This window comes from Opisthorchis viverrini (genome assembly GCF_000715545.1).
Source record: "Opisthorchis viverrini unplaced genomic scaffold opera_v5_569, whole genome shotgun sequence".
NCBI lineage: Eukaryota > Metazoa > Platyhelminthes > Trematoda > Opisthorchiida > Opisthorchiidae > Opisthorchis > Opisthorchis viverrini.
The window spans coordinates 34,169-47,045 of NW_008752232.1; the positions used below are offsets into that span (position 1 = coordinate 34,169).

The window sequence follows — 12,877 nt, forward strand, 5'->3', positions numbered from 1 at the left end:
TGCTTCTTTTACTTATGATTACTCAGTCCACAAACAGGGCTTGCATTTTGTGTGTACTTATTCGACGTGCGTACGTGACCGAACCTACTTGTTGGTCAAAGTGCGTTTGTCAAAGTTGTATCTTCTCCGTGCTAAGTCGTGCAAATTCCCAGTGGCTAAGTTGAGGTGATCTCGTAGTCAACCGATTTCACACACACTCCAACCATCCACTACTTCGAAGATCATACGTTTTTTGTCAGGTCATGGAGAGTGATGGCGCACTGTATGCGGCATTGTATAGCTGAATATTCGGTATAATGCTGCAACGTAATACACTCGAACCGGGCATAGGTGTGCGTGCTCTTGTGTATAACGAAGATGTCCAGCCACGTCACCCTTTCGGTGCCTAGCTTCTGCGCAACTCAAAGGGAGCTCGAGGGCGGAAATACTGCCAGGTTTCTCAAGTCTAGAGTTGAGCAATAAAAAGCTAGGGTTGGGCTCGAATCACAGACTTTCTAATCAGAGGTTTCGTGCCTCAACCACCCAGCTATCTCGTGCCAGCCTGAATCACTCTCCTTCAACGGAGTACTTATGCTCGCTTCGTAGTTGACGTATCCAACCATATAAGTGTCATATCGCCTGACAACCAGTGTTTTAGTTATTTTGGAATAATGTTGCAGTACCATATCATAGCCCTTTAGGCCATGAGCATATACAATCGAAGGCGGATTTAAATACAACAGATGAAAAGAGATAACGACCCTCAATGTTGGCGTACAACCCTGTGATAATCCGACGCTACGCTTCCAATCCAGCCCGANTTCCTGCTTACTTTTCCCTCTTGTACTTGACATTTTGCAGACTTCTTTTTAAGAGCGACGATGTCTTGATGTTAGCGTAAACACGGTTTTGTCAATTGTTCGACTCCAAAGAAATGTTCAGCTGTAACATACTTTCGGTTCTCAGCTTCCACGCCACCCGAAAGAAACGCGAGTGCTGGGATACTGTCAGGTTGCCCAAGCCTAGACAGGGGAGGTCAGGTTCGGACCACGTACCTTCTGGTTAGCAAATTCGCGCTCGACTTCGCGCGTTCGATTCCTTCAGGGATCATATGCATTTAAATGTGCTGCATACCCCCTGAGTTATTCAATACTTGGTTAGCTTGTTGTTACAACAGTTGCTCCATAAAATGTAGACTACGACCTGTCACCTTTTTCAGTTATCATCCAAAATTCCTGCAGGAAATGCAGTGTGTACATCTCTCCTGCTGACGCCTTATCATCCACGTTCTATCAGGTAGTCACCTTGTTGACTTCATTTCTCGTTATTCTACAGGAAAAAGGGACCCCGATAATCGCATCAACTCAAACCTTTCATACATGTTTCCTTGGTTGCTTTAGCTGAAAAATGTGACACGAACATTTTTTCTGTCAATTTTTGTAGGTCTCCTGGATTCGTTGGCCATACGATCATGGCTTCCACTGGTGGCCTTATACCAGGTGGGAGCAGCCACGGAATTCCGCACGCTGGAACCCCTCATCCCGATCAACTACCCAATGTTTCTGCGACCGGTCCTGTACATCCCTCTCACGTGCCTCAGCAACCATTCGTTTTTGCCGAAGATTTTGAAGACATGGATGTCAGTGGAACGAACGTACCGGTCGTTGATGAGCCATATACAAGTGCACTTTCTCAAACTGACCGTACTTCAAACATGAATGTGTTGGCATCTGTTGCGTTCAACGGATCGTGTGTATCTAATCGTCCCTACGTTAGTGCTGCACCGATTCGTCCCACTCCCCAACTGAATGGTGCGGTATTACCTGTTCAGTGTCCCACTCAACCGATGCCTCCTATTCGTACGGCCGCTGGGCATGCATCTGCATTAGCTGCTGCTGCATTAGCCACTTCATCGCGCCTGGCCAACGCGCCCGCGCAACCTGCCGTTCCTTTCACTAATCCTCTAAATTTACCTGCAGGTAACCCGGCACTCTCTTTTGGACAACATTTACGAGGTCTTACCTCTCTGAAGAAGCCAAGTATCCCAAACTCTCTTACTTCTGTCCCCCAATCGCGTGATAATCGACACTGAATCATTAATGGTACCTGAAACCTGTTGGTGATCTTTCCATATGTGTGTGATTATTCTCCTTTTTCAATAGACAGAGAACTGCATTCTGGTCGATGCATTGCACTTTCCTTCGGGTCACAGGTGTGGTGACTACCCTGGGCCACAACCATGCAATGTTACAGTACTTCCACGGCGCGGTTTTTCATCTCCAGATTCACTTTCTATCCAATCGATCTTGTTGCTTTATACTGCCGTGCTTGAGCTTGTTCAGTTCGGTTTACTTCTTCAGCTCCTCGTTTTCTACCCACCCAGCTACTCCGTACCTACCTGCCTACTTTTTGGCCACGAACAATTGCTTGCCTCCTTGTGATAATGTCTTTCACGATTTCCGCTGTACAAACGAACTCTTTTGTTCGTTTCTCCTGGGTGGCTGTACCATACATCCAATTCCTGTAGGGCGCTCGCGCGAGAGTTTCAGTACCACATCAACCAGTTTTGTACGCCAATTATTTTGTTAATTGTCCTACCTCCAGCTACATAATTGACCCCCACCTCCAACGGACCGCTCGTGTGTACTTCCGGTCCCTGTAAGACTAACAAAAATAGGTTGTTTTTCGTTTGATAGCCTGCCTCTGTCCACACTTTGTATGCATCCAACCTCTGTCCCTTTCCGTCCTTTCCCTACAACCGGTTTTGAATTGCCCTGCTACTTATCTCTCTCTCTCTCTCTCTCCTGGAACCCCATTGATTCTGTCCCGCGCTCCCATATACTTTACTTATCATCATTATTATCGGTACGCTTACCATCTTTTTTTTATGCATGTACGTATATTTTGCCCTCATTTTTCCGAACGGACCGACATGTTGTTGGCTAGAGACTATCCAACTGAAATCTGGAACGCAACGGACCTTGTCATATCCTCGTGAAGCGTTTTTCTCAGTTACAGTTCAGCCATGAAACACGCTTCTGTCAAAGCTAACTTATACGGACTGCTCGCCACTTTACTTTCTCGATGGTATTCAGTGGCTTGCCGCTCTGCTCCTCCGCTGTCGCCGTTGATGCCGCTCACCTAGCGCTTGGTCGTTCCAATGTTCTTTCTGTTGCCACTCTCGACAACCGTGCGTGCTCTCGGTAGACCAACAACTACCATTCATTTTGTTCATCGTGATCTACCTAATCATGTTTGTCATCTGTGGATGGGTTAACTTTTGCACCCGCACATCGATAGTCTTTTTCTTATGTCCTCAATGGCCTTTCCAGATCGTATCCTATTTCACGGCCTTCCTGTTCCCCACACAATGCCGTGTCAGTTTGCCTTTCTCCTTTTTTTTGTTATTACGGGTCACGTGAATTACCTGGCGCTTCCGTTTCATGCTTGTCCGCGTTTACCGCCATCATTATCTCTACTGCAGCAACATAAGGCGCCCGCTTCACAATTTCGGTCGCCTATGATGACGCCTACCACTGCCTCCACATTGGTCTGAGTGATGGTTTGTTTTCGCAATGTAAAAGTGTGAGTACAGCAATGGCGCTTCCTTCAATGGTTAGGATTCTCCAACGACGGTTATGCACCCCCATTTGCTGTTTGTGTGATTTCACAGGTTGCTTTCGCCTCTTGAATCCTGTCCATCTCCCTCACTTAACACCCCGGTCCTCCTCCTTGGAGTGATTTGGTGCTGTACCTTGTTTTTCTTTGTTTTAGGAATGCCTTCCGAAACCTATGTTAGTGTCCTAGCATCATTCGTCTTTTTCTGATGTGTAGTTTGTGAATGTCTCCTCTGAGATCCTTGGGCATTGGTTCTAAATACAGTCTTCTCATGTCGTTTGGTTGTTTTTCACGCTCATCGTCATATGGATGCCTTTTTAAACACAGCTCGATTGAGATTGGCTGGTTTCTTATCCAATGTACAGGTCAGTATTTATACTACGTATAAGTATTTATACCAAGTAAGACTGATCGTTGGGTAATTCAATGTGTCTTGGTGGTTTGAAGTTTGGTTCCCTAGATCACGCCGTGCGCGTGGATAAATAATCGGGTACTCACCGAATCTGCTGATGAATCCTCTGGGGAATTTTGTTGATCTTGAGCTTGGGTGTGATTCGGTAGGTGTTGGCGTGCGTTATAGCTCAAATAGAGATCGGTAGTGACTCCTTAACCAGTTCAGCTATGAATCTCCGCAGTGTACATAAGCTAATTGTATGGACGAATTTTGTCAGTGGTTTGTTCTGCCTAAACTTGGCCAACCTGGCAGTATCCCAGCCTTCGTGCTTCCTTTTGGTGGCATGGGAGTTAGGCACCGAAAGGGTGCTAAAGCCGAAAGATTTTTGTTCCATGAACAGTGGATAGTGGTTACCACTCGGAGTTTCAACATCTATCCGCATGTGGCTAGATCCATTTGTGTAAAATCTTCAACCCACTTCATACCAGCCGTCTTGTGGTTTGCATTTTAGCGCATCGAATGTCTAAACGGTCACATGCAGAAGCCCTTGGAGAAAACAGCAGTAGCCATGAGCATAGACCACGTGCTCCATCAGATGCTAGCTCATCTGCGCCGTTTGCCAAAAGACTTTTGTCCGCCTCTTCCGAGCCTATCACATTTACACGAGTGCGATCTCTAGAGGAGCTGGACAAGCGTGCCTTACAATTACAAAACAAAAAGCTCTGGGAAGTGCTTATCGAACGACGAGCCATCATTTCCGAGCTTCGTGAGCGTATTGAACAACTGGAAAACCGACAAGCGAAGGACGATGCCCTTCTTTGTGTCATAAATCGATATTGGAATCAAGTACGTTTGTGTGCTTCATGCGGTCGGCAAATTCACTATCTATTCGAAATTTTACACCATCCACACTAGACTAACAGGTGATTAATGCCCGATCGACAGTCTTTAAGTCACTTGTTCCCCTTGTCCCCGGTGGACGAAGCTGTAGCAGCTAGAACTCCTGCACTTCGACGCACGACTTGTGAGCTGGAAAACCCAACTGAATCCTATACCCCTCGGAATCGACTCATCCTTGCATCTACTTGAGATGAGTCACATGGACGTGAGAATACAAAAAAGGAAACGGGTTGATTTGGACATGTTTCCGGACGAAGGAAATCACTGTCAAACAGTGTTGGCCCGTTTTGATAAAACTGTATCATTGTCTGGTATTCACAGCAGTCGGTTGTTAAAGGGCCAGAACAAATTTTCCCACAGCTTGTGTCACTACGCACATATCCTAAGCATTTTGTCAATGGGAAGATGTTTGTCGTTTGTTTTGTAAGTTTTCTTGTGACGTTTCACGCGTCGAGGTCTCATTCAACTCGGATGGGGCCCAGTAACCGCTGGTTTCTTACTCAGTGTTTTTGTACAGTACATTGTGGATAACCCTTTTTTCCCTTATTAGCGTGCTCACCGGCTATATTCTCTGTTTCGTTAGAATATAGAGATCCTCCGGGGAGAATGCTTGCCGGGAGATCTTCAACGAATTTTCATCATACCAGCCCGCCTATCGACCGATTTCAACTGTAACTGCGTTTAACTTGATGGTCCCCGATGTGCTTTTTTAGTTCACTGGCTTTAGATTCCAACGTGCGGTTCGGCCGACTAGCGTAACATGGGATACCATTCGGGCCACCGTACTCTCAAATTGGCGAGCACTGACAATGAGGATTGCTTTCATCTCGATTATTTGATTTCCTTTTCATATCGCTTGCAGCCTAAAATCCAGTTTCAGCTTACCGTTATTTGACGTAGGTTCTGTCCAATGCTGGTGCTGTCCATCGGAACACGTTTGGAATAACATCACACGTTACTATATGCCATACTGTATACGTTTCCGTAAAAAAAAACGGTGAAACTTGAGTTGACTAAGTTAGCACAGCCAGTCGCCTCAGCGTCTTCCCAACGCAAACTTGTGGCGAAGCTATTAAATTTAGTAGTAATGGTCATCATTCAGGCAGACCATCTAGAAAGCTGGAACTTCCCCGTGCGCAATCACTCAGTTGGTCCCCGGGAACTTACCTGAGCCACTAAGCCTTCGCAGGACCGTATTCGCTGGTCTCACTCAGGCCCGATGGACCATACTGCTCAGAGCTCTCCAGCAAGGTCACGACACCGGGTAGAGCAAATAGGCCACTAAATTACGGCTTCTTTAAGCAAGTGCCAACAATCTCCACTTGTTTCGCTCACTCAGGTCGTTTGTGGCCTTCGATACTAAACCTGATGAAATCTGGATGACTGATGTCTTTTGGATATAGCACCTGTACCTGCAGTGTAACTCATCTATCTCCTGGCGGTACATTCTCCTGGCGAATCACCTCAGTTTGCCCAAATTCGTGACCCGTGAAGAAGGTAGTCGGTAACACATTTACCTAGAAGTTGCAACCCCCCGTCCGAAGATGAAGTTCCACCTGATGGATCCGTGGGGATATATCTAGTTACTCGTGTTTACTTGTTTGCTTTGTGAATGGCCATGAATTTCAAATTATCAACGGTATCATATTTCCCACTACTCCACGGGTCACATTTCATTCCTCCAACTATTCGCGGATATTTTTATTTGTTTCTTCGTTAACGAGGCATATCACGAATTACACTGAAAGGAGTTAATGATGAATACCAAAGTCAACAATTACAAAACAAAACTGACACTCGAGATAAGTTCAGGCAACAATTCGCTGATAGCCGAAACCACCTGCACTGGAAGCGTCTATCAAATCCCATGCCAGGTAAATTGCTTCTCTGATAGATTTCCTTCAGCTCAAGGATGTATATTCGCTCATGGGATACCTTGAGACATCCAGGACAATGGAAGACGAGTGTATTTCATTCAGAACTAGTCTTCATCATGTAAGGCTGGCTTTTTCTGAGAGCACTGTTGTATTTCTAATGGAGTAGTCAGTGGTCAGAACAATCAAGTGCCATTGACAACGTGTAGCGGCGGAAAGGTGGATGGGAAGTAATCCTCCTTGTGCTCAATAGAGGACTTTATGGCTCACTATCCCGAGAATTGCCTTATTACGATTTGGCAGTGACGACGCACTTTGGATACCCCGCAGACAGGTCCAGGGCCTGTATTTCACGATGATATGTTAGGGTGGGGATATCTGAATCGTCTTCAAACCGCCCTAATGTGGACAGTTACTTGCTATGATGGGTACTTCGCCATTCAAATGCCGCATACTTCTGAGGGTCAACCTGTGGTCACACCTACTTTGGGTTTCATGAACAAGGCACTCGGGGTCGTGATATGTAATCGCAACTCCCATTTCACACGACTGCCAATGATTGTGCAACTCCTCCACCCCCTGTGTGTATAAAAGGAAGAGCGACGTGTGCTTATCTGCAGGTGGTTAGATGGCTTAAGTGGTTAGAGGGCGAATTTACTGACCGGAAAGTCCGTGGTTCGAACCCGACCTCTGCCACTCGACTTACCCTGTCTAGGCTTGGGCAACCTGGCAGTATCCCAGCCCTCGTTCTTCCTTCGGGTGGCATGGCAGCTAGGCACCGGAAGGGTGTCACAGCTGAACGATGTCTGTAGCACTTACGGCAGGATGTCAACCCACATCAGAAAGGACGGATGTGCAACACTCCGTCCGTGCACTACCTAACCTGTATGGGTATGGCTGTTTCTCTATTCTGTCATTGTTGTCAACCTAAGGTGCCATGAACGTGGGTATGACGGATTCCCGTTGAAAAACGAACAGCTTTGACATAACCTTACCTTTGCAGTCCCAGCTCAAGGCAGTGAACAAACGCGCCATGTTCCGCTGCTCCAGATCAAGGTAGCAGGAAGTGTTATGGAATTCAACCTTCAGTGTGTGGATGAAATACAAAAGACCACACCATATTTGCCCCCGGGACTTTGTTAGTAATTCGATTTCATCGAATTAAGTGAATTTCATGTAACTGAGTTTTATTCCCAAAACAGCACTCTGAGGATTTTACCAGTACATAATTGTATACGTCAATGTTTTGTCGGTATTGTATTTGATGAAGCACCCCACTACAACACAGATCACGTAATAGTATCACTACTTGGATATATTTCAGTCCTCGCGGAATGGTACAGTTTTATGATTTGTTTATGGTTTATGTGGCCCCACTGACTCAAACTAATTGTTGACGAGTCCCGTGCTTTTTCGCCTTTTTTGTCAGTTGGATGAAGATGGTCTGATACTTCTTCAACGCTTTGATTCTGATATTGAAGAGGAGAGTGAGTATCTCATTGTTTTGCTTTTATGTGTTGGTTGCTTGGTTTTCAGACAGTATGTTGTTTTTTGTATGCTTATTTCGCATCAATCTGTTCAGCAAACCAAAAGTTTGACACTAGAATCTTTTCAGAACAAGACCAACAAGCTACCGTATATCTCGCTCACTCTAGTTTCAACATCCACGGAATCGTTTCTCAAACAACTGGGATCATGGGACGAAGAAGAAGTATCGGAGAAGTTACAAGAGCGCGTTCATTTTTCCAAACGCATCATTGCTCGTTTGTTGTCCGCATACGAACGGTAAGTTGTCTAACTTCTGACTAACCTGGTGTTCGTTTAGGCATGGGGTCCCACGTTGACACATTGACTTGGGAAGTGAATACATCGTTTTGTTGAACTTCAGTCGTGTTCACATAGGACGCAATGTAAATCGGCTGTTTTCTGGGTTTGATTACCATTTAACACTTTTCAGCGAAATTATATTTTAGTTGTCCTGTAGATGTTTCGCACCACATAATACCGGATAGTTTGTCGTGCAGGGCCTTTTTTCTTTGAGCTTAGCTCGTGTTCCTCCCCCACGTCTGACTTCGGCACTTTGTATCGCGTTTTTTGTAGTTTACCTCAAGTTCGCATCCATATTTAATCTTTCGTTCGTTCTAGGCTCGTAGCACGTCAAGGTCGTCTGCGAGAAATGAACCGGTTCGTAAAGGATTCCCTGTCCAATTCCTCCGGTACCGCGATATCGACTGACCAGTCACGGTCCGAGGTACCTATCCACTCATCTTCGCAACCTGATGAACCGATACAATGTTCTGTCGGCGATAATCCTGCAACTGGTCTCCACACGTCCGTTGCTCCCCATCCTCATGGCTCTACCACCAACTCCACCTCAACTACAGATCACCTTGGGAGTTTTCGCGAAGAAATTTCTCAGTTGAATAGAGAAAACCAACGATTACAGTCGCTCTGTACAGACCTCCACGCCAAACATAGGCAAAGTAGCCTTAAGGTGTGCAGTGAGAAATTTCCCGCCTTGTTTTATATTTGCATTAGGTAGATGGTCGCGTGTTTTAATTCCCTTTCTATTTGTGTTCTGTGTTGAACTAGCCATTAAGATGGGGCTCTTCGGTGTTTGACCAACTCACCTTAGTAGTTGTGCTTACAAAAAACTTGCATTTTGCCACCTAACTCTTGTTCGATCCATGTACTGCATACCAAACTGTGCGCAAACTTGGGTGTAAGTTTCCTTCGGATCAGATATCTTGGTTCAGCTCTGACAGAGGAGTTCTGAACGTATCCGTAAGGAAAACAACCGTTAAATTTACCGATAAGGGTTGTTTCGCTTAAGTTTCAAAGGCTCCTTCAGATCAGCTCAAATCAAAGTGATGGACTGGTGAGGTCATGAACGTACCAATGTGAAAACCGTCGTGTGTTGCCTGTATCCACACATTTCAACCGTTGTGATTCTCGACGTTATGCAATGCAAAGTGGTAGCCGGTCATTCAATACAATCTGCACACCATCTATCGGATGTCTTTCCACAACGGGTGCTGTGTATTTTAATTTTGGGAAACAGCAAACTCTTGTAGTCGAGATGGATGAACAGCCTGCCTCTTTCGACTGGTGTATGAGATCTTTTAGATAAGAAGCGGTAAAGTGAGTTCGTTTGGTATGAATTGAACTCGGTCAATTGAATAGCCTATGTCGTGTTTCATCACACATACGCTTGATTGATATTCGGCTTGGGCTTTCCGTCACGATTAGCGCAGCTGCTCTGTTTACTCACTTGGCGAATTGACCATCGTGTTGATTGGTGGCATCACTATCTATCCTCGTTGAGCTGCTCATTTGCATCGTCGACAGCATAACATGGCTCGGAACATGTCCGAGCTACTGCAGTTGATGATGCTGGGTGTTTTCCGCGATCGAAGTACCTGCTACACAATCAAATTCACCAACGCCATCCGCTTCTGAGTCAAAGACCTGAAGACGCTTCAAATTATTTGTCCGCGGAGGCCATGTTTCGCAACCACACAACAATATAGCACGTAATTGGGCGAGATGGCTCAGTGGTTGGAGCGTGAATTTACTGACCGAAAGGTCCGTAGCTAGCACCCAATTAGCCCTTTCTACTTCCCACGCCTAGGCTTGGGCAATCTGGCAATGACCCAGCCCTCATGCTTTTTTCGGGTGGCATAGCAACTAGGCACTGAGAGGGTGCCATAGCTGAACAGCTCTTACTGTACCCTGGTACGCGCGACTGCTATAACCAGTGATATGCCTTTTTAACGCCACAAGTGACGCAAATTAGCGAGCGTCATTCTGACCTTTGAGATTTGCGCACTGACTTCACCAGACACACATTTGTGAGGGATATGTTCGTAGACTGCACATTATGAAGCATGACTTTACACTTTGGAGTTGATAGGTGCATGCCGAACGATGGTATGATGGTGCTTGTGCTGCACCTCGCTCTTCAAAGACGAAAACGCTGTCGTCTGCGTACTCCAGATCGAAAATGTTGTCACCAGAAACATCTTGGATACCGGTGTTTTGATGACTAAAATTCGCGCCATTATTTCATCAACGACAAAGGTGAACAAGAGTGGAGAGAGTGGACATCCTTGTCGCATACCACTTTTTATAAGGAAGCTTTTGGAGAGCCCGCCATGCACTAACACGTCAAGAAGGGTTTGGATTATATTCACAAACTTATCGGCATACCCTGTTGAGCAGGTGCGGTTAACAGCACTGACCGCTCAACGGAGTCAAACACGCATTTGAAGTCAAGGTAAATCAAGAGTGTGGGTCGTCTGTACATATGGCGTTGCTCTAACACCTGATGCATTGTGAAGATTTAGTCGACACAACCTCTACTCGGTTTAAATCTCGCTTGGTGCTCATGACATAACGCTTCGCGTGTCGCGCCAGATAGATGTTGAGGCTTGAGTATTAGTTTCGTGATGTCTGGGGATGTCAACACCGGTAGACGCGTAGATGTTGCTTGCAAGACCGATGAATGACGAAGGAAGATTTAAGCCCTGGTTAACGGGCCTACGAAGGGAGAGTTATTAATGGTTGGGGAGAGGGGGGATAAAACGTGTGAAAGAGAAAGAACGGGTGTTATCAGCATCGTCGTGTTTCAAACTTTCATATAATTCAGACTTGTTGCCAGTGTGGGAATGCTCCCAAGATTTTGCACGTTATAAAACGTCTAGTGCTATCACTTGCTGGTGGTCATTAAGAAGTTACTGATGTAAGTCGAGTGGCAGAATACCTGTGACATTCATTATTTGCCACTACTCAGGGAATTACAGCTGTCCCATCTTCCTATCAGGCTGCAGCCTGTTACACAGGCAATTAACTTACAAGAAATGTGCATAGGGTGGACAATGGGTAAGTCAACGCACTGAATTGATGAATACGCGAACTGAGCCAACCAAACGAATAGTGGAAGCCGAATGTAGTAAACGAATGCAAACATGCGCATTATCGATTGGTCCTTATGGCTCTCTCCGTCTTCTGGTCGTTAATTGTCACTACCTGCAGGCACATTGAACACCTTGGTGTTCCCCGTGACTGTCGACCAGTGGCTTGTTATAAAGCGTAATTGAAATTCCCGAAATACACTTGTTTACATTAATTTGATTTAACCGCGAAACTCCTCGGCATCTATGCTGAATCCCTCGTTTCCTTCGACAGCAACCTTGTAATTAGTTTCCCTAAAGGAAGGGGACTAGATGGCGCTTATTTACTGACGGAGAGATCAGTGATTCGAACCCGTCTTCTACCTCTTTACTTCCCCTGTCTTGGCTTGGACAACCTGGCAGTATCCCAGCATTCGTGCTTCCTTATAGTGACATGGCAAGCAAGGGTGCTACAGCTGAACGATTTATATAAGAAGAATTAAAATCTTGATCCTTGAAAATTGATTCCGGTGCTTTTAATAAATGTACATCATACGTCTGTACATTATGTATATGGATAGTTCTGTACTCGTTATATGTGCCCATATTTTGGTGGGCGATGTGCGACTGAATTCATGAACGACTTATACATATTCGCTATCATTCGACGTTCGCTTGGACAGGATCTCCATTTCAAAAGCCTCCTGTGTCCTTTTACAGCTACGTGAACTGCAGGACCTGGCCCAGACTCGATCCGACTCGGCAGCTGAATGGCAGGCGAAGTATGAAGATCTCGACTACAAACTGTCACAAGCATTGAGTCAAGTCACACGGTTGGACCACCGTTTATTTGATGCGCAACAGATGAACAAGCAACTGGAATCCGAACTAGCTGTTTTCAAAGGCACTGACGGTACGGTTAGTTTCATATCTCTGCCATCCGATTAACAGTTTTTCTTGGTTTTTTGGCCTTCTCTATCTAATTGCGTTACCTAAGGCTTTGTGTAGTGTGCAGTACCTAGAGGCCGTTGGAGCACACTTTTTCTTATAGAAGGGTCACGATGGCTAATGTGGACGGTGATGGTACAACGAAGGCAGGCCCTACATTGCATGTTCGAGGGCTGAGGTACCACCGGGTTGCCTAAATCCAGATGGTACGGCAGTGAAGCATCAGTGTTGAACACTGATGTCTGTCAGTCGATGATGATGATGATGATGAT

General features: G+C 45.7%; 3 protein-coding genes across 3 annotated transcripts in view; 1 reads left to right on the top strand and 2 right to left on the bottom strand.

The window, feature by feature from the left end:
* T265_11750 (hypothetical protein) overlaps positions 1-12,877 on the top strand; it is a gene marked incomplete at both ends in the record, with an annotated part of 47,369 nt that overhangs the window by 10,729 nt on the left and 23,763 nt on the right. Inside the window, 6 exons of the mRNA XM_009178493.1 lie at positions 1,423-1,958; positions 4,503-4,837; positions 8,195-8,252; positions 8,421-8,550; positions 8,911-9,259; positions 12,378-12,570. Of these exons, the coding sequence (XP_009176757.1) occupies positions 1,423-1,958; positions 4,503-4,837; positions 8,195-8,252; positions 8,421-8,550; positions 8,911-9,259; positions 12,378-12,570 (1,601 nt within the window). The remainder of the gene's footprint in view (positions 1-1,422; positions 1,959-4,502; positions 4,838-8,194; positions 8,253-8,420; positions 8,551-8,910; positions 9,260-12,377; positions 12,571-12,877) is intronic.
* On the bottom strand, positions 4,471-7,531 carry T265_11748 (hypothetical protein; the record flags this gene model as incomplete). The annotated part of the gene is made up of 3 exons (XM_009178494.1): positions 4,471-4,689; positions 7,251-7,344; positions 7,428-7,531. The coding sequence occupies 3 exons, from the start codon at positions 7,529-7,531 to the stop codon at positions 4,471-4,473; spliced, it is 417 nt and encodes a 138-aa protein (XP_009176758.1).
* T265_11749 (hypothetical protein) overlaps positions 10,659-12,877 on the bottom strand; it is a gene marked incomplete at both ends in the record, with an annotated part of 6,420 nt that continues 4,201 nt past the window's right edge. The window contains 3 exons of the mRNA XM_009178495.1: positions 10,659-10,924; positions 10,963-11,089; positions 12,050-12,127. Of these exons, the coding sequence (XP_009176759.1) occupies positions 10,659-10,924; positions 10,963-11,089; positions 12,050-12,127 (471 nt within the window). The remainder of the gene's footprint in view (positions 10,925-10,962; positions 11,090-12,049; positions 12,128-12,877) is intronic.